Source organism: Vicugna pacos, chromosome X (assembly GCF_048564905.1).
Source record: "Vicugna pacos chromosome X, VicPac4, whole genome shotgun sequence".
Taxonomy (NCBI): Eukaryota; Metazoa; Chordata; class Mammalia; order Artiodactyla; family Camelidae; genus Vicugna; species Vicugna pacos.
In genome coordinates this window covers 113,450,239-113,470,742 of record NC_133023.1, presented here as the reverse complement: position 1 = coordinate 113,470,742, position 20,504 = coordinate 113,450,239, and the positions used below count along the sequence as shown (strand labels likewise).

At 37.5% G+C, this 20,504-nt stretch overlaps 1 protein-coding gene across 2 annotated transcripts in view; it reads right to left on the bottom strand.

The window, feature by feature from the left end:
• VBP1 (VHL binding protein 1) overlaps window positions 1-20,504 on the bottom strand; it is a 66,485-nt gene that overhangs the window by 14,051 nt on the left and 31,930 nt on the right. The window contains exons 14-16 of one of the 2 annotated variants that reach the window (XM_072956494.1): window positions 12,630-12,686; window positions 9,289-9,396; window positions 1,809-1,933 (exon numbers count right to left, since the gene is read on the bottom strand). In XM_072956494.1, coding sequence (XP_072812595.1) covers window positions 1,809-1,933; window positions 9,289-9,396; window positions 12,630-12,686 — 290 coding nt within the window. Of the gene's footprint in view, window positions 1-1,808; window positions 1,934-4,971; window positions 5,111-9,288; window positions 9,397-12,629; window positions 12,687-20,504 lie in introns of those variants that run through there. The other variant, XM_006218859.2, reaches the window with a different exon arrangement.

Sequence of the window (20,504 nt, the reverse complement as noted above, 5' to 3'; positions counted from 1 at the left end):
TACATGCCTCAGTACGAGAGTTAGCAATTTAAGTCTATACAGAGATTCTCTCCTCTTCCCCAGGGCTTGGTTCTGAGGTGCATTTTCTCCTCTAACTATAACTTCCCTACAAGTGATCTCAAATTTGATGGCTTTAGTCGTCTTTTTCAAATAAAAATAAACTTTTATTATAAAAGCAGCACATGTACACTACAGAAAATTAAGAATACAGATAAGCAAAATAAGAAAAATGCCATATTCCCACCACCCAAAGATGACCACTGTTAATGCAACACTATTGTCAATTCTTCCAGGTATGTCTATGCACATACACATTTTTTCCCCCAAAATGAAAGCATACTGTTTATAGCATTTTCTATTCTTTCTTCCATTAACACTCTTCATCTGTCCATGTCAATGACTTTTCATATCATCTAATACCAAGCCCTTATTCAAATTTCCTCAATTGTCACCAAAATCAAAGAAGAAAATGTATCTAAAAACAAACTTTTGTATCTTTGCACAAGTGTTACCCTCATACCCAGACTACCCTTCCTTACTTTAGTCTGCCTCCAAACTCACAACCAGCCTTCAGAATTCTACACAGCCGCCTGCTCCTCTTGGAGTTCTTTGTCTGCCTGCTTCAGATCATACCTTCCCCTGTATTAACTCATTATTTTGTACTACAGTGTCTTGACTGCTACACTTTGTGAACCTAACTTATTTACAAACCTATCATGCCCCTAGATTATGTCCCTGTGTAGATACTGGAACTTATTTCACTCAAAACAGTATCTGGCACCTATTAGGAATTCCATAAATATTTAACTGACAGAAGAATGCTGGCACACGTGCATAGCAGACAGATAATCATAAGTAATTATTACTGGGAACTGATTTCATAAGCTACTATAAAAATACAGGGGAATAAAGGATTGAAAGCAAGGATACTTTTATTCTATGCCCATTAGTTACGAAGTTTTGGGAAAGTCATATCCTCTGTGGGTCTCTCATCTCAACAGCAAAATGAGAAGGATGAAGTGGACACCTAAGATGTTATGATCTTAGATGCTCTGGAATAAGTACTTCAATATTCATCTATTATGTTTCTAAACCATATTTAGACTGACAATACCAAGTGCTGACAAGGATGAGGAACAACTCAAAACTCCCATACACTGCTGGTGGGAGTGTAATATGCAATAGCAACTTTGGAGGATGTCTGGCACTTTCTCATAAAATTAAACATACACTTACCATGTAAGTCAGCAATTCCACCCCTAGGTAACTTCCAGGAGAAATGAAAACAAACGTCCACACAAAGACTTAAAATCAAATGGAGAAACAATCCAAACGTCCATCAACAGGCAAAGAGATAAAAATAGACAAAAATTGTGGTACATCCACAACAACAGAAAATGACTCAGTACTAAAAAGAAACTAATTTACTGCTACAACACCTTGGATGACTCTCAAAAGTATTATACTAAGTGTAATAAGCCTGACATAAAACAGTAGTTACTATATGTTCCATTTATATGAAGTTTAAGAACAGAGAAAACTAACCTATGATGAAAATAATCACAAAAGTGGTCATCTCTGGGACTGGGCAGGGTTGGCTGGAAAGGGGTGGGAGGAAATTCCTGGGGTAATAGAAATGTTCTATGTATTGGTCTGGGCAATGGTTAAAAAGTAGATACATTTATCGAAATTAACCAAACTAAACATTCAACAAACAGATATTTTATTTGTATGCAAACTGTCTCAATCTTTCAAAAGTTTAAGCTATAAAAGATTACTCTTTAAAACTTGGAAATTTTCACTCTTACCTCCTTTTCTTTTGAGCAAGGTTGAGTTCCATAAACTTATACTTCTGGTACTGTTCATCCAGCTTCTTTAGTACTGTATCTGCAGTCTCATTCCCAGGCTGTTTCATAAAGGAATCTACATCTTCCTTTAGCATCAGAAAGAATACATTACAAACCTTAGAATTCATACCTCTAATCAGATTTTTGATTGCTTTAGCTTTATTTTTAAAACATAAAGGAAAAAGAGCTTGTGTTTCTTTTTCTCTAAAGGCTTGTAAAAAAGTAGTTATAAAAGTTAGGGACCATTTCACAGTGCACATACACTATGTAGCTAATTTATTCTTCCTCAATCTTCCTCTTTTTACTTACACATGGGGAAAGATGACCTTGTCTACTTCATGCATCCTCCATGCAGCACTAGTAGCAAATATGAAAATTACCAACAGTCAAACACATTGCCCAGTCATGTGCCCTACCCACAAAATGATTCAACGGGTTGCCTGCCAAAATTATCAATTTTATCACTTAAAATTTTAATTCAAGTTCTGCCACAGAAATCAAGCTAAACATGGTCAGTAGGTTCCTAAAACAAGCCACAAATGCTTCCTTAAGTATCAAGTGGTTGAAATAAAGCAAACCTAAAAGGCAAACAGAACAATCTTTTGTAACAGGAATAATTAACCAAAAGACAAGCAGTAAAACCCAACAGCATTTTTTAAAAATGCAAACTACACAGGCTGGTCCTTGAAGAAAAGCTAGTTACTTAGATAAGGATCAGGTACTAAGTGAAAATATATGGAAGTTTTAAGGAGATTTTATAAGGGCTTTCCAGTAGTTTAAAGAACTGTAGTCCTTCACTGCAAGTATCTTACAGTTCCTGCGATTGCTACATCAGTGTTCTCATCCATGCTTACTAGCTATAAGGGAGCATTTTAACCAAAACAAGGCAAGAGGAAAAAGGAAGAGAATCACAGCAAGGGAGTGCACTAGTAAGTGCTCAGCAAACATCAGCTGTGTCTATACAACGTGCTAAGGGAACAGATGGAAGTGCCAAGAATGCCGTCCTGGGGTGGCAGTCAGGGAAAACTACAGGGAGGTCATATCTGAACTACATGTTGAGATGAAGAGGTCAACAAAGGGACAAAGGGGAAAGGGACAATTTAAGCAGAGAAAGAAATTACTGCACCAATGGAAATGGGGAAAAGGCACAGTCTGGTTTCTAGCTAATATGGTATACTGTCTCCTCTCACCACATACAGTAATACATATTAAGCATCTACCTGCAATACTGAAAGGACATTTTCTGTTTCTCTTGGCAACTCTAAGTATTGCCACCCCTATTTCAGTTAAAGAAATGGAGGCTCGAAGCTGTAAATTAATATGCTCAAGACTAAGCGGCAAGTGGGAAGTAGAGGCAGGATTCAAACCTTGGGCTACTTAGAAACCAATGTTCTTTCTACAGTATTATGCTATTTACAATTGCTTGGGAACATAAAAATATTTATGCAAAATTTGGATTATTATATTAGATTGGTAGAAATTTTAAGGTCTAAAAAAATAACCCATAACATTTTAGGGAAAAATGTATTTTAAGATAAGACTTTATTAAGCCTTCAGATCAAGTCTATCCTCCTGAATTAGATTTATGAAGCCATCTCTCCGTGAGCACCGTGAATGTAGTATTTCAAGGCACTATGGAAACTCAATTCGACATCTGGTCATGAGCTTATACTGTGTGTTAGGTACTGTGCGGGACCAGGAGAAATGACACTGAGCAAGATAACGATCTCACTTTCCTCCCAGAGGCAGAGCATGACATGTAAGTAGAGGCGATGGAGCTCCAGACTGCCGAATTCAAATCCTGGGTAACTCTCACCCTGCGTGACTCGGGGCAAGTTACTCAAGGGCTCTGTGGTTCACTTTCATCATTTACAAAATGAGAGTAACAGTACCTGCCTCCTAGGGTTTTGTAAAAGCATTAGGAAAGTGACCTGTATTCAAGACATTTTATCTGTTAAGTTGGGAGATGAGTGTAAAGAAACAAATGGCACAGCTCAGGGAGAAGTATAGAAAATCCTATAAAACTGAATCAGCAAATGTAAATATACAGAGTATACATAAAAGTGGTCTAAATAAAAGAATAAATAAAATAAATGGGTCTTTTGAAGGGTGTAAGACATGATTAACAAAAAGGCAGAAATAAGGCAATATAGATTAAGAAAATTCCCTTAAGATTTTGTATCAGTTCAGCCAGAAATGAGTAGGGAAAGATAGGTGACACCGGGCTGGAAGGTCAGTCACGTTTTCTCTCATTATTCAAATAGTTTTCAAATACTATTTCGAGAATAGCGTTATGGAAGTCTGGGTTGAAACCAACTACTTGCTTCTCTCTGGACTTAGGTTCGTCTCCCTGTTCTGTGACGATTCCAAATTGCATTCGTCGCTTCCTTTCTGAACTCCACACGATTTATTCTCTACTAAGTTGTTAGGACAATGTTATCTAAAAGCAAATATGATTATACAGTGGCTTTATCTAGACACCTTCCGTTGCCTACTGGATAAAACCTCAGTTCCTCAGCAGGACACACAAGGGCTTCACGTTCTCACCCTCTCCGACTTCCCCAGCAGTCCCTTCCTCCATTCTTCAAAGGAAGGAACCACTGCAGTCCTTCCCCAGACTAGGTATCACTTCCTATCTTCACACCTTAGCACCAGCTCTTCTGCCTTCTCATTGTACCCTAAGTCACCACTCACACATCGGCCTCTCCAGAACCTAGGCCGGGACTCAAGCTTCTCACCGCCTCCCGTTCTCCAGGAAGCAGGGGACGAAATCCAGCTTGGGGATGGGGATGGGGGTGGGGGTTGAGGGTGGGGGTAGGGTGGGGGTGGGGTGGCGGTGGGGTAGGGTGGGGGCGGTCCCGAAGACCACCCCGCCCCTGCTCCCGAGCCCTCCGGCCCTGCACTCCCTTATCTTCTGGAGCCTTTTCGCACCGCGTTCCCGCCGAGCGGGTCGCAACAGGGCTCAGTCCGTCCAGGCGCGGAGGGGGAGAGCGGACGGAGTGCTCTCTCCCAAGTCCTTTAGCTGAACTCGTTCCCACAACAACCGAGGCCAGGGTGGGGACCAGGAAGGAAGGGGTACCCCACAGAACAGCGTCAAGATACCGAGGAGCAGAGTAGCCCTTACCACAAAAACGGCCTCAGGAATTCCTAGGTGGAGTCGCCGCCCGTTCCCTGCGGCCACGTCTTCCGAAGCACAACCGTCCTTAGCGGCCGCCATCTTGGGGAAGCGAGCGCGCGACTAGCTCCCTCTCGAGCGGCCAGTCACCGGGGGCCTGTGATTGGCTCGCTCACAACTTCAGGCCCGCCCCTCGCTTGTGAGGCTGCGCATTCATTGGCGCACAGGAAGTAGCTGCCCTTTCCCCCTCGGCCGAGTCGCCCAACCAATGGGTGCCGTTTGACTGCGCGCAGGTGAATGACAAGCGTGGAAGAGCCGCGGAGGCGAATCTAACGCTGCAGGAAGGACCAATAGAGTCTCCTGGGAGAAGGGGTTCCGGGGATTTTTGTGGGTGGACGGGCTGGAGGCCTCTGGCTGTCTGGGACCTAGCCAGAACGGACCCCACTGCCACCTCAGACAGGCGGCACTCTCCAGAATAGCCTTTGAAGCGACCCGATCTCTTCTCTGATACAAGCAAATACAGAGCCTAGATGCCACCATCGAGCTTGAGCCTCAGTGTCTTTCTGGTCATACCATCTTGACAAGCTTCCAGGCCCTTGAAGAGGACTTGTTTTGTGCCTGCTTCCCAGTGTAGCCAGTGGCCGGATTCTAATAAATACCCCTCCCATTGCATCAAACTTTACCGAAAGCCACCTTTGATTAGACACTCACCACCCCAGCTCAAACGTTTTCAAAACCTTACAGTCTACATGCAAAATCCCAAGATCTCTTACGAGGCTTCTAGGCCCAAGAACTTCACCATTTTGAAAGCCAAGTGCATTATACAGACCCAAGTAATTATTCTTCGATCTGTTTTTTGACACCTAACCACCGTATTTGTTCCTGCCTTGGCTGTTCTGGAGTACATCGCAGCGAAGCAGTGCTTCATTCACTCACTGAAAGCCTACCATGAGCCAGGCCCTCTATGAATAAAGGATAAATGTCAGTTCCCTTACTTAGTGGGTATATATATATATATATATATATAAAATAGTGATTAACATTTATTAAAAACGAACTATGTCCAAATCACTGAGTCATGTTATTTAAACCCCACTGCCCAGTGTGAGGACTGCTATCACCCCTAACTTGCAGACCAGTAAAGGAACTATTGTAAAAATGAATGATTGGTAACATAATAGACTAAATGTTATAAAAGGAACACAGGTGAAGACACTAAGTCGTATTTTAAAATGAGAATAACAGCGTGTACCAACAACACTGTTGTAAAGGTTAAATGAGATTTTGTAATGTAGAATACCTAATAAGTACTTGTCACACAATAGGACTGAAGTAGTGAGGAAACTAGGCAGGGCTGGAGAAGTGGGAAGAGGGAGGCAGGCGGATTGGAGAGAGGGGCGGGACGGGAGGGAGGGAAGTGGTAAAGGACTGGGTAGGGGGAGGGTTTGGAGGACTGGAAAGAGGGTAGGATTAGAGGACAGGAAGGGGTGGGAGCTGGAAGACTGGACCTAGGGGTGGGGCTGAAGAACTGTTGATAAGGGCAGGGCTAGTAGACTGAGAAGAGGGAAGGGGTTGGAGGGGTGGGGAAATGGGTGGTGCCTAAGGAGTTAAGAAATGGAGCAGGTCAGTAGGACTAGAGGGTGGAGAGGCTGAGGACTGGAGACAGTGGCAAGGCTGAGTCCTGGTAACGGGCGGTGGTAGAGGACAGTGGGAGCTTCTATAGTGTAGTAGCAAAACCTTAGAATATGAAATTGAACAATACCATTATATTAGAATTTAAAAACATAAAATACTTGATAGTTATATAATGCAAAATGCTAGTTACTATTAAAAACCACAAATCAATGGAAAAGAAATTAAGAATGCCTGAATAAGTAGAGTGTTATACAGTGCTCATGATTTGGAAGTGGTGATATTGTTAAGAATGTCTATACTTCTGTTTTCTCCAAATGTAACTATAGATTCAGTGTAGTCCTAATCATCATGATCTTGGACCTTTTTTAAATAGAATTGATCAGCTGATTATAATATTTTATGTTCTTCAAAGAGAACCTGAATACCTGAAACAATCTTGAAAAATATGAATGAACATGGAAGACTGATTTTGAGACCTACAGAAAACTCTTCTAATCAAGTGTGTGTTTGGATCAATAGAACAAAACAAAGTAAAAAAGTAGATCCATAAATATGTTGTCAATTGGTTTTTGAGAAATTTACCAAGACAACCCAAGGGGAAAGGAATTTGCTTTTCCCAAATGTTGCAAGAACAACTGGATAACTACAGGTAGAGGTAGAGATTTACTTTTTACTACCTGTCACCAAACATGAAAATGTATTTTAGATGGATCATATATCTAAGCATAAAAGCTAAAACTATAGAGCTTCTAGAAGAGAACTGGAGGATATATATCTTCATGGTATTGAGATAATCGAATATTTCTGAACACATAATAAGCATTAATCATAAAAGAAAAGCTTGATAAATTGGACTTAAAAATTAGAAAACACCTATTCATCAAATGATATTACAAATGTGAAAAGGCATGTCACAGACTGGGAGAAATTACTTGCACAATATATCTAACAAAGAATTAATATTGAGAATATACACAAAACTACAAATCAATAACAAAAAACAAAGAAAAATATTAAAATGAACAAAATAGTTGGACACTTCACACACACAAAGGTTGGAATGACCAGTACGTATATGAAAAGTTACTTAGTCATTAAGGAAAGGTAAAATAAACCACTATGTTATATTACTTACAGACCCACTAGAATGGCCAAAATTTAAAATACTGATGGCAGTAATTTGAGGCCAGAATTTGGAGCACCTAGAATTATCATACACTGCTGTTGGAATAAAGTGATACAGTCATTTTTGGACAACTTTTAGCACTTTTAATTTTACATAAACACATACTCTATGACCCAGCCATTCTACTCCTACATATTTACCCAAGAGATAGATCCACATTTGTCCACAAAAAGACTCATACAGGAATGTTTATAGAGTTTATGTGTGTATCCATTTAAAATTTAGTTTAAAAATAATGAGTATGAAAAATATATTTTCAGATAAACAAAAACTGAGTTTATCACCAGCGTAAGTACCCTAAATAAACTTTTAAAAGATGTACTTCAGGAAGAGGGAAATTATTACAATGCAAGAAGGGATGGTAAACAGAGAATTTGTGAACACTGGTAAATCTAAACAAAAATGTTTCTATATAAATACTAACACTTCTAATCTGAGGGGCTAACAAAATAGGACAGGGCTAAAATACTGGACCATCATAATATGTGAGTTGGGAGAGAATGCCCTTGTAGTTTAAAAGTGTTCTAAGGTCCTTGTGTTATTTGGGAGGGGAGATTAAGATATTAACTTTACTTTTTGATAATTTTGAAGTTTTTGGTAAAATTTCAAGGATAATTAGTAAAACAAGAGAAAGACTGCATCACCTCAAAAACATTGAATTGAAGAATCTCAAGAGTATTGAATGTCCAAATGAATGTTTATTTTACTTGGAGGATGGGGGTGATTCTGTTCAGGCTGTGGAGAGATCATCATTTGTTTTCACATCTGATTCTGAATCTTTTTGCTTTGGTACTTCTACATGGAATTTTGCCTGCATGAAAGGAAGACAGATATGTAAATCTTTCATTATTTATATGTCTTTTTTCTTGTGGTTATAAAATAAATGACAAGTATTTTTACACAAAACTCTGGTCAGTCTTCTTATTATCTAATACTTGAAGCTTTGTCAGACCTGCTGAAACAGACATTCAGGAACCAGGGGACCCAACACACTGGCTGAAGATTGAAGGCAGAAACCTTGTAAAGATACTCTCCATATTATAACTGACAGCTTACACTTCTAGGCTCAAGATGTTTTCTCTGCCTCTAGCTCTAAAGTTCTACCATCTATACATCTACTAGTTGAAATCCTCCTTACCATTTGATATTCAGTGCCCTGGCATTCAACTTAGGTATCACTTCTCTGGAAAGCTGTCCCTGAAACCTCCAGTCTGAGCTACCCACCTCTTCCAGCACTGATCACAGTTGTGTTTGTTGAATGAATAAATGAAACTATTGCTGAATAGGTCTCAGAACCCAGCTGAGGTTTGACAACATCAGTTTCTATAGGACAAGGTCTGTATATTCTGTGTCTTTTTACAATGCTGAAACTGCTAGAATTAGTTTTTCTTCTGTGAGAGACTAACAGTGCACAAAATATTGTAAAACTCTGTTCTAACACTGGTCTTGCCTCCAATGACTGCAAATCTCTACCAAGGCCCTAAGGAACAACAGCTCAAACATACCTTATCTCTTGTGGGTGGAGTGAAAGGATTGCTGGTCCTTAAGCCCGGCTGGGTATAAATCATGGGTTGACGTGCCATTAGGGAAGGAGCTCCCAATGGAGTTGGAAGCTATGAATTCAAATGGAAAAGAAAACAAAGTGAAAAATTAATTAGTCTGTGATTGCTGTCCTAAAACAATAGTACCAAGAGGACAAGTAACCCCTCTAGAGCAGATATTACATTTCAAGAATGTCAACTGAAAGGAAATGTCAGTTACAAAAAGAGAAAGCCTCCATCCCTAAACCTGAGAAACTGGCACTGAAGAAGCTGTTGAAGAAACCTCCAAAGTAAAAAAGAAAGGAAAACCATAGCTTGATGAAAACAGATACACGTTCCACCTCTGCTGGATTTTGAACAAGTTGAGACATAAGTCAAAACAAGAGCAGATGGCCTTAAATCACTGAATCTATATAACTAGATGTTCTACTGTCCCCTCCTTCAGACCAGAATACACTTCAGAAATATTTACAAAGAGATGGAATGTGACCAGGCCCTCTGCACCTCCTGCGGCCGTCAGAGTCCACACACTCCGGGTCGTATTTGCTAAAGTTTCAGTGGGCCTGCTGTTTTCCAAAGACTAGCATGTTCAGTTTTGATTCTAGAAAAACAGTTTTTTGGTGGGCTATTTAAAGCTTCCTGATCAGGACACAATAGATAAAAGCCAGCGCCACTCCTGTGAAAAACAGGCACAAGAAACAATAGAAGCCTTTGCAAACAGCTAAAATAAAAATGTCCCACTTGTTAAACCACTACAAAAACATTAGGGCCTTGCCAGGAGTCCCAGTCTTTTATTTTTCTCCAGGGGCATTCCTTGCTTAATTTTACTGGTCAAGACAGCGGCTGCTGGGGCTTGAGGGGGCCCAGTAAATCGCAAAACTTATCCCACAGGAATTCTGAACTAATTGAGATAAAGAACATGGAATAAGATAGACCAAAAATGAAATATCCCCTTTATCACTGAATGGCTAGATTGGCATATGGTGCTCAGGTGTGCAGACAGACATGATATGCTTCCCTGTTCAGAATCCCAGAATTGGATGTACAGACCTAAGGCAGTGCTAAAAAACCAGTCTTTCTAAAGGGACAGGACTGGCAGAGCAGATCATTAGGGATACTTCTGATAGGAAGCTGACTCCCAAGAAGAAAAAAAAAAGGCAGATAGGCACAAACTTTTGACTTCATTCCAGATAGAGGCCAAATTGAGGAATGGATCTTCAGGGTTGCTTGTCAAGCCAGCCTTGTACTGATTTCAGAATGAGGTAGACCTACTCAGCAAGGTACAGACCAGGCTGGACCAGTGAAGCCCACCTTGACAAGGCAAAGCTCCCACACAAATGACCACCTGGAGGGGTGGAGGGGACTCTGCTCTGTGCAGCAGGCTGGCTCTAGACCGGAGGCTGTAGGCCAATCATTATTCTTCCCACATTAATAATCAGGCAAAACACAGCCCCCTCCCCCACTTCAGGAAGAGTGGGTAAAGGAGGGAGCCTAAGAACACACTCAGGGAGCACTTGTCCACATGAAAGCTAGGAGTGGGGAAAATGTGGTTCTAATACAAAGCAATTAGAGAAAGATCAGAAAGGGCAGTAACTGTGGACATTGTTCATTGTAGATTCAAATAAAGACATATTAAGGAAATTTTAAATTTCAAAAAAAAGCTATGTTTTAGAAAAGAAGATGTCTGGGGGGAAAAAAGGAGAAAATAATCAGCCTGTCCCTAGGCTATTCTTTCATTATTTTACATTCTTACCTATTATATTTTAAAACTATTTATTTTTGTTTTCTTTCAGCCAAAACTCATAAAAATATGTGCATTCAAAAAAAATCTCCAAAGAAGAAAAAGGAAAAGATGACCCAGAGCCACATAAAGTGGAAGGAGTATGATAATTTGGAGGTCACTTGTGACTGAGATAAGAACAATGAGGGCAGGCAGAATCCTTACTGGAATAGGTTCAGGAGAGAACAAGAGGGAAAAATACAACAAAGTAGTGAATATAACAAAAAGGAAGCATACTCACAGAATGCAGAAATGGCTACCAGTGGGGAGAGGGAATGGGGAGGGACAAGTTAGAGGTAGAGGAGCAAGAGGTACAAACTATTAGGTATAAAATAAGCTACAAGGATATAGTGGACAACACAGGGAATATAGCCAGTATTTTATAATAACTGTAAATGGAGTATAACCTTTAAAAATTGTGAATCACCACATTGTACACCTGTAACTTGTATACTATTGTACATCAACTATATTTCAATAAAAAATTCAAAAAAAGAGAGAATGAGAGGGAAAGAAATAGTGGCATAGCATACAGATAACTCTTTTAGGGAATTTTTCAGTAGCATATTCAAGTATGAAATAGCACTGAGCCATTATAATGGACCAATCTAAACAGATCTCAAAAACCTAAGTACAAAATAATGCCAATTATAATCAATTTTTAAGAATCATGTAGAATAGTACTACATGTTTTTCTTTAGTAAAAGTATGAAAATGTTCTGGAAGGCCATACATAAAATTCATCATTGTCATTGTCTCTGGAGAGTTCGAGGGCGACTGAGACAAGGGGTGTGCCAAAGAGCCTTTAGTTTTATTTGTAAAATTTCATTTAAAAGTGATCTAGAAAAAACTATGACAAAATGTTAATATTTAGTAATTCACAGTGCTGAAGCATGAATGTTTGTTTTCCTCTATAGTTTCTTGCATTTTTATTTTTATTTTTTCCTGTATTTTTAACATTTTTCCAAATTGACATCAACAAAAATATGAGTGAACTGGTGGCGAGGCTGTGTGGACTGAACAACTTTAGAGTTCCCGTTACTTGTATTATAGCACATGAGATTTATGTAATGCACTGAACCTATAAAAAGGGAACTGGTGATCTCAATCAATTTTTAACTAAGTAAAGAAAATTTTTAAATCATGAAAACATTGCTAATAGGCAGAACAGAAATAACAAACTAAAAATGAGTTAGAAGAAGGTTGGATAAAAAGCCAGAAAAAATCCAGATAGAATTCTACCTGTCTAAATTCTCCCATTGGAAGTCTTGAACAATAAGAACAAATTCAGCCTTATTAAATTCCACTAAATTATACTTGAATCTCTATTATGTATATATTGATTATTCCCATTTTGGATTCTCTATTAATTCTGGAACAGCTTTCCCTTAACTAGTCCACTTCTACAATCTCTCCTCCTTCCATTTAAAATTATCCCTATCATGTTTTTTATCTGTTAGTGCAAATCATGGGGAGTTTTAACTTTATCTCCCACTCTTTATATCATAAAACTGGTTTTTATTACCATTCTATACATAGGCACTTGCTGTGAAGTCACTGGATAGGCCATTGGAGGTGGAACCTTGAAGAAAAGTGTCAATTACTATATAGTACATTTTTGACTAGTATTTAATAAGAGATATCATAAGATACAGAATACTTTCTGCTATGTATTTAACATTGAGAACAAACATAGTGAACCATTTACAGTGGGTACAGTGATCTTTCCTGGAACATGACAGATTTAGGAGGTTAAGGACTTCCAATTACTGCTATGTTGCTTTGGAAGCCATAGCAGAGTTCACAGTAGCTCATGTTCCCTGAAGAGTGGGAATGGGCAAAAAATGAAGATATTTTGGCTTTTATCACAACAGATGGAAAGAAGTAATATATTTAGTGCTACTGATGTAACATCAAATTATGCTGCCTCTCAACCCTGATTTAGTCTCCTTGACTATACTAGTCATAACTTTAATCCTTGCCTTAATCTCTTTGTTTATTACTAGGTAATACAACATAAGAGACAAGTCTTTGACTTTAGACTTTGACCCCAGAGTGCTAGTGCTTGGCCACAAGGACCTGAACAAAGAGGCAGAAACACATCTTTAATACAAATGTTTCTGATCTTTCCAAAGTATTCTTCTCCTCTAGCTCCTAATTACACTATTAAAAAATTCTTCATTCTGATATATATCATCTGAGCCAAAATTGGTAACTGGATCATGAATAATTTCTATCCTTGTTGTTTGTGCCCTATTACTGGCACTTACCATTAAGCCCTGCTATTCAAAGTCTGATCATTGGACCAGAAGTATCAATATAAGCTGGGAACTTGCCAGAAATGCAAAGTCTCAATCTCCATCCCAGACCTGCTGCATTTTAGCAACTCCCCCAGGTGAGTCAGATGCACATGAAAGCACAAGAATAAGAAAGTGTAGCAAGGGTCTAAAAAATTCTGTCAAGGGAGAAGCATATGAGAAGCTTCATTATGGTTAGGGGGGATGCTTATTCTCCTTGCCTTCCTATTTTCATATCCCTCTCTTAGCACTGAGGGGATGTAATTTAATGGTCTATGTTTCACATCCTAGTGGGAGGAGTACTGTGCCACAAATCACTATTATCATCATCATCGTCACCATCAGCAGTATGCTGCTAATATTTATTGAGCACCTACTGTGACCTAGGCACTACTCTAAGCAGTTTACATGTCTCACCTCATAAAACCATAAGAAAAAGACAAATAACCAAACAAAAAATAAGTGGAAGCTTGAACAGACATTTCACAAAAAATAAAAATTAATGGTTAATAAATATATCAAACAATGCTCAACCAGATTATAAATTAAACACATACCAAAAATAAAACATACCATGATACCATTAAACACCTGAAAGAATGGCTCATTTTAAATTATACTATTTATATTTTAATTTTAGGTAAGTATTCCTATGTAAATATTAATGAAAAATTAACATCACTATTATTTTATATTAATTAAATAATTAAAATAATGTCAAGTGTTGATGACATTGATAACACTCTTATACCACTGGTGGGAGTACACATTGTTACAGCCCTTTTTGAAAACACTTTAAAATTACCTAGTGAACCTAAACCCTATGGCCAAGCAGTTCCACTCCAAGGTAGATTCTCTAGTGAAACTCTTGCAATGTGTTCATAATAGCAAACACCGTGAAACAACATACATGTACATGTCTAATATAAATGTCGATGCAATAAAATGTTACACATTTATAAATGAATCTTACCAACATAATACTGATTGAAAGAAGCAGGCCACAAAAGAATATGTACAGTATGATTCCATTTATATAAAGTTCAAAGAAAAACCAACAACACAAAAGAGGACTGAGGTGACCTTATAAAAGTGAATAGAAATAAAAGCAAAAAGAGAAACCTCTGTGAGCAGAAGAGAACATTAAATTTCTAATTATTAGTCTCAGAGTGATATAAAGCAATATTGTATTTATGAAAAATGGACAGAATATTGTGAAAAAAGAGCAGATAATGAGAATGTATTCTTGGAAATTAAAAGCACAACTCATTAAATAAAAACTTTAACAGAAAGGTTAAATGACAGGAGGACTTGTTTGAAAATGGATATGTTCACTTCATGAAAATTCATTTGTACACTTTCCTATATGAATTTTATGTTTCAATAAAATTTACCAAAACAAAAACAACAAGCAAACAAAAAAACACAGAAACTCTCAATGAATGGGATGAATGGCAAATTAGACAGAGATGCAGAGAGAATTTGTAAACTAGAATATAAATTTGGAGAAAGTATTCAGAATGAAGCACACATAGTTAAGGAGATGGGAAACATGAGAGAAGTGTTAAAAGACAGGTTCTATCCCTAGATGCATCATGGTAAAATTAATTCGAAAAAGATAAAATTTTTCCCCTGAAATATTTATTGGATTCTTCCTGAGGTGAGTCTTGGAAAGTTACATATTTACACTATATGCAAGAACAAAAAATAGAAACTATTACATGCAAGAGCCATCAGAAATAAGACACAAGATCATATCAGAGTGAAGGAAAAATATAGGAATATTGAAGGGTGCAGATAAAGAGTGAACATAGGATGGAAGGAACAAGAATGGAGATAGGAATTCCTGTGTTTGGAAATACACCTGTTCACTTGGAATGGGTGTATGTGCATGTGTGTGTATGTGTATGTGTAAAACAGACATGGAGGGAAACAGTGATTGAAAAGCTGGACGCATGAAGACATATTGGGGAGACTTAAGAATGGAAAAAGACAAATCTTAAAAGGAATAAAGCAATTCAGATTAACTGCTGTATTCATTTTCTATTGAAGCCATAACAAATTACCTGAAATTTAGTGGATTAAACAATACAAGTTGGCTTCTGACTCCCCTACTCTATCTTTAAAGTCAGCCACAGGGCATTACTCTGACCTCGCTTCCATCATCACATGTCTTTCCCTGGTTCTTTTGCCTCCATTTTTTACTTTTAAGGACCCTTGTGATTATATTGGATCCACGTGGATAATCCACAATAATCTCCCTATTTTAAGGTCATTTGATTAGCAACATTAATTTCATCTGCAAACTTAATTCCCCTTGTCATGTAATGAAATACATTCACAGGTTTCATGGATTAGGATATGGAAATATTCAAGTGGATGTTATTCTGTCTACCACAACTACAGAGGTAAAATAATTAGACTGAAAGCTGACTTGTCAGTGGTGGTGGTGGTGAAGGCCAGGAGAAAGTGGAATGATATCTTTAGAGTACCAAAATGAAGTAACTGTCAGACTAGAAGGGGATACCCACACAAAAACTGAGTTGGCCAGCAATAAATACACTCTTATTAAAAGAAATTTTAACGATGTACTTCAGGCGATCCCATACAGAGGTCTAATACATAGTAAGAAATTATGAGAAAGAAAGTGGCAAATAATGTAGTTAAATCTAAACAAACATTGACTCTGTAAAACAATGAAATGTATCACTGTTTTGTGGTAATTTAAACAAAACAAGATACCAACTCATGAAGAAACAGAAAATATGATAATAAATCTATAATTAGGAAGAAGACTGAATTGGTAATCAAAAACCTCCCAACAAAGAAAAGCCTCAGACCAGATAGCTTCATTGGTGAATTCTACCAAACATTAAAAGAAGAATTAACATCAATTCTTCTCAGTGTTCCAATATACTGAAGAGGAGGGAACATTACCTAATTCATTCTACAAGGCCAGCATCACCCTGATACCAAAGCCAAAGCCAATACAAAAAAAAAAAAAACCCTATAGGCCAATATCCCTTATGAATATTGAGGTAAAAATCCTCAACAAAATACTAGCAAATCAAATACAGTAGCATATGGAAAGGATTATATACCATGATCAAGTGGGATTTATTCCTGGAATGCTAGGATAGTTTCAACATATGAAAAGCCAATCAATGTAATATGCCCCATAAATAGAATGAAGGGAAAAAATATGATAATATCAATTGATGCAGGAAAGTATTTGACAAAACTCAACACCATTTAATGATGAAAGCACTCAATAAATTGGTAATAGAAGGGAACTTCCTCAACATAATAAAGACTATATATGAAAAGACCAAAGCTAACATCATGCTCAAGGGTGAAAGACTGAAAGCTTTCCCACTAAAATCAGGAACACAACAAGAATGCCCACTTCCACCATTTCTGTTTAAGATACAGCTAGAGCTATTAGGCAAGAAAAAGAAAGGCATCCAAATTGGAAAGGAATAAGTAAAATTATCTCTGGTTGCAGATGACATGATCTTATATGTAGAAACTCTAAAGATTCCACAAGAAAAGTGTTAACATTAATGAATCAATTCAGCAAAGTTACAGGATACAATATCATCACATAAAAAAACAATTACATTTAAATACACTAGCAATGACCAATCCAAAAAGAAATTAAGAAACAATTCCACTTACAATACCATCAAAAGGAATACAATACTTGGAATAAATTTAACCAAGGAGTCAAAAGACTTATACACTGAAAACTACAAAATATTGTTGAAATGAATTAAAGAAAAAGACCTAAGAAAGTGGAGAGACATCCCATGTCCGTGGATTGGAAGATTTAGTATTGTTAATTTGACCATACTACCCAAAGTGATCCACAGATTCAATGCAATCATATCAAAATCCCAATAAATTTTTTTCAGAAATAGAAAAACTCACCCTAAAATTCATATGGAATCTCAAAGGACCCTAACTAGCCAAAATAATCTTGAAAAATAAGAACCAAGTTAGAAGACCAATGTATCTATTTGGTATACTTCCTGATTTCAAAAGTTGTTACAAAGCTACAATAATCAAAACAGTGTGGTACTGGCATAAGGAGAGACATAGCGACCAGTGGAATTGAAGACACGTACAGAAAAAACCCTCACATATATAGTCAGTTGGTTTTTTGCAAGGGTGCCAAGACCATTCAATGGGGAAAGAACAGTCTTTTCAACAAATAATGCTGAGGCAACTGGATATCTATATGCAAAAAAATGAACTTAAACCTTTATCTCACACTACATACAAAAATTAAGTCAAAATTATTAAACACCTAAACTTAAGAGCTAAATCTATAAAAAAAACTTAGAGGAATACATAGGGGAAAATCTTCATGACATTGGATTTGGCAATGAATTCTTGGATATGACACCAAAAGTATGGACAACAAAAGAAAACAGATACATTGGACTTCATCAAAAATTTTAAAAATCTGTTTATCAAAGGACACCATAAAGGCAGTAAAAAGACAACCCACAGAATTGAAGAAAATATTTGTTAATCATATATCTGATAAGTGATTAATATCCAAAATATATAAAAAGTTCCTACAACTGAACAACAAAACAAACAACCCAATTCAAAAATGGCCAAAGGTTTTGAATAGACATTTCTCCTAAGACTGTACATAAATGAAACTAAGCACATGAAAAGATGCTCAACCTTAATAATCATTAAATAAATTAAAATCAAACCACAATAAGACACTACTTCACACCCAACAGGATGGCTATTACAAATAGAAAAGAAATCCAGAGAATAACAAATGTTGGTGAGGTTGTTGGGAAGTTGGAACACTCATGCATTTCTGGTGGGAATATAAAGTGATTCAGCCACTGTGGTAAATGGTATGGTGGTTCCTCAAAAAATTAAATACAGAATTATCATTCGATCCAGCAATTCTACCTCTGGGTATATGCTCAAAGAATTGAAAGCAGAGATTCAAATAGATATTTGCACTCCAGTGTTCATAGAAGCATTAGTCACAATAGCCAAAAGCTGAATACAACCCAAGTGTCCATCAGTGGATGAATAGATAAACAAATGTGGTACATCCATACAATGGAATATTATACAGCCCTAAAAAGGAATTAAATTCTGATAAATGCTATAATATGGATGAATCCTGAAGACATTATGCTATGAGAAACAGCTAGACACTGTATGATTCCACTGATTGAGGGAAATTCAAAGAGACAGAAAATAGAAAAGTGGTTACCAGGGGCTGAGGGTGGGAGCAATTGGAAGTTAATTTTTAGTGAGTAGAGTTTCTGTTTGAGGTGATGAAAAAGTTCTGGAAATACACAGTGGTGATGGATATACAACATTTTGAATGTATCTGAATGCCACTGAATTGTACACTTCAAATGGTTAGGATGATAAATTTTATGTTACATATATTTTACCACAATAGCATATTAAATCAACAGGGAGTGTGGTCAGGGTTTTATAAAATCTTCTGAAGTCCTCATGCGGTTTCAGAGAGTTTGGTGATTATGTATGTTGTAGTCTGTACAGTAACCAAAAAGAAAAAAAAGGATAGCAATAGAGTATAACTTAGAAGGTAAGAGGCAAAAAAAATGAAAGGAGAAAAAAGATTTTAATCATTGCAAAAGAAGGCAAAAAATGAGAGGGGAAAAAAGAAAAATAGGGTGAAACACTGTATACTAGAAATATCCAAATATATCCATAATCACATAAAAACATAGTAACTAAACTCAGGTTAAAAGACAAATTGGATTCTAGTGCAGTTAAAACTGAGTAAGCACAGACAATCTTCCTCTCTCACTGAACACCTAACTATAAAACCTGGATGAGATGCATGGTCAGCTATCAGAAAACTCTGAAAAGTAAGTGTCAGCAGTTAGATCAGGAAAGAAGACCAGAATTCGAAGTAGCACTGAACAGGCAGTGGCTACAGCGGCAGCAAAGGAACACTGGGAGAGCCAAACATGTGAGTGAGACGAACTCTACATTAGGTGGAGCTGTGGCTCCACGAAGGGAGGGACAAAAAAAAATGTTTTTCTAATTCTCTCTGTCCTACCACTGCTTGGAAACTTGACTTATTTCAATCAGGGAAATGAATGGGGTTTTTGGCCAGAGGAAAGATACTGGGAGTCCCAGGAAACTGGAAAATACTAAGCCAGTGGAGACACCAAAGCCCAGAGCTCAGGCTGACCACTGAGTGGAGCACACGCAGGACAGACCCAAAGAGGAGAGCAAAGGCTGTGGAAACTGAGCAGACACTGGAACCACGGGCCAGAGAAGTGGGCTGAATGTACAGCTTAAACCTAACCAGGTTAAGTGCCTGCTAAAACACAAATATCAACATTCTCCATAATTTAACAAGAACTTGAGTCTTATAAATTAACAGTCAAAATGTCCAGGATGCAATCCAAAATTAGTTAGCACATGAAGAACCATGAAAATCTGAACTTGCATAGGAAATGGCCATCAACTGACAGTAATGATGAGATGACACAGATGTTGGAATTATCTGACAAAGACTTTAAAGTGTCTATTACACAAATGCTTGAATGAGCAATTATGAACACTCTTGAAACAAAAGTTAAATAGAAAGTGTCAGCCAAGAAATAGAAGATACAGAGAAAAGTCAAATAGAAACTTCAGAACTGAAAAATATAATAACTGAAATAAAAACACCTAATGGAAGGAAAAAAGAAAGATTCAGTGAACTTAAAGATAGACCAGTACAAATCATTCATTCTGAAAAACAGGGGGGAGGGGATTAAAAAGAACAAATCAGAGTCTCAGAGACCAGTGGGACAACATCTAAAGGTCTAATATTTGTGTTATTAGACTCTCAGAAGGGGAAGAGAATGAGTGCAGTAATAGTTGTAGAAAACTTCCCAAGTTTTAAAAATGCAGATTCAAGAAGTTGTACAAACCTGAACAGAATAACCACCCCCTCAATCCATGCCAAAGCAAATCATAATCAAACTTATGAAAATGAAAGACAAAGAAAAAATCTTGAAAGCAGCCATAGAAAAATGCAATATCCATGATTCAGATGACTATGGACTTTCTCATCAGAACCACGGGGGCCA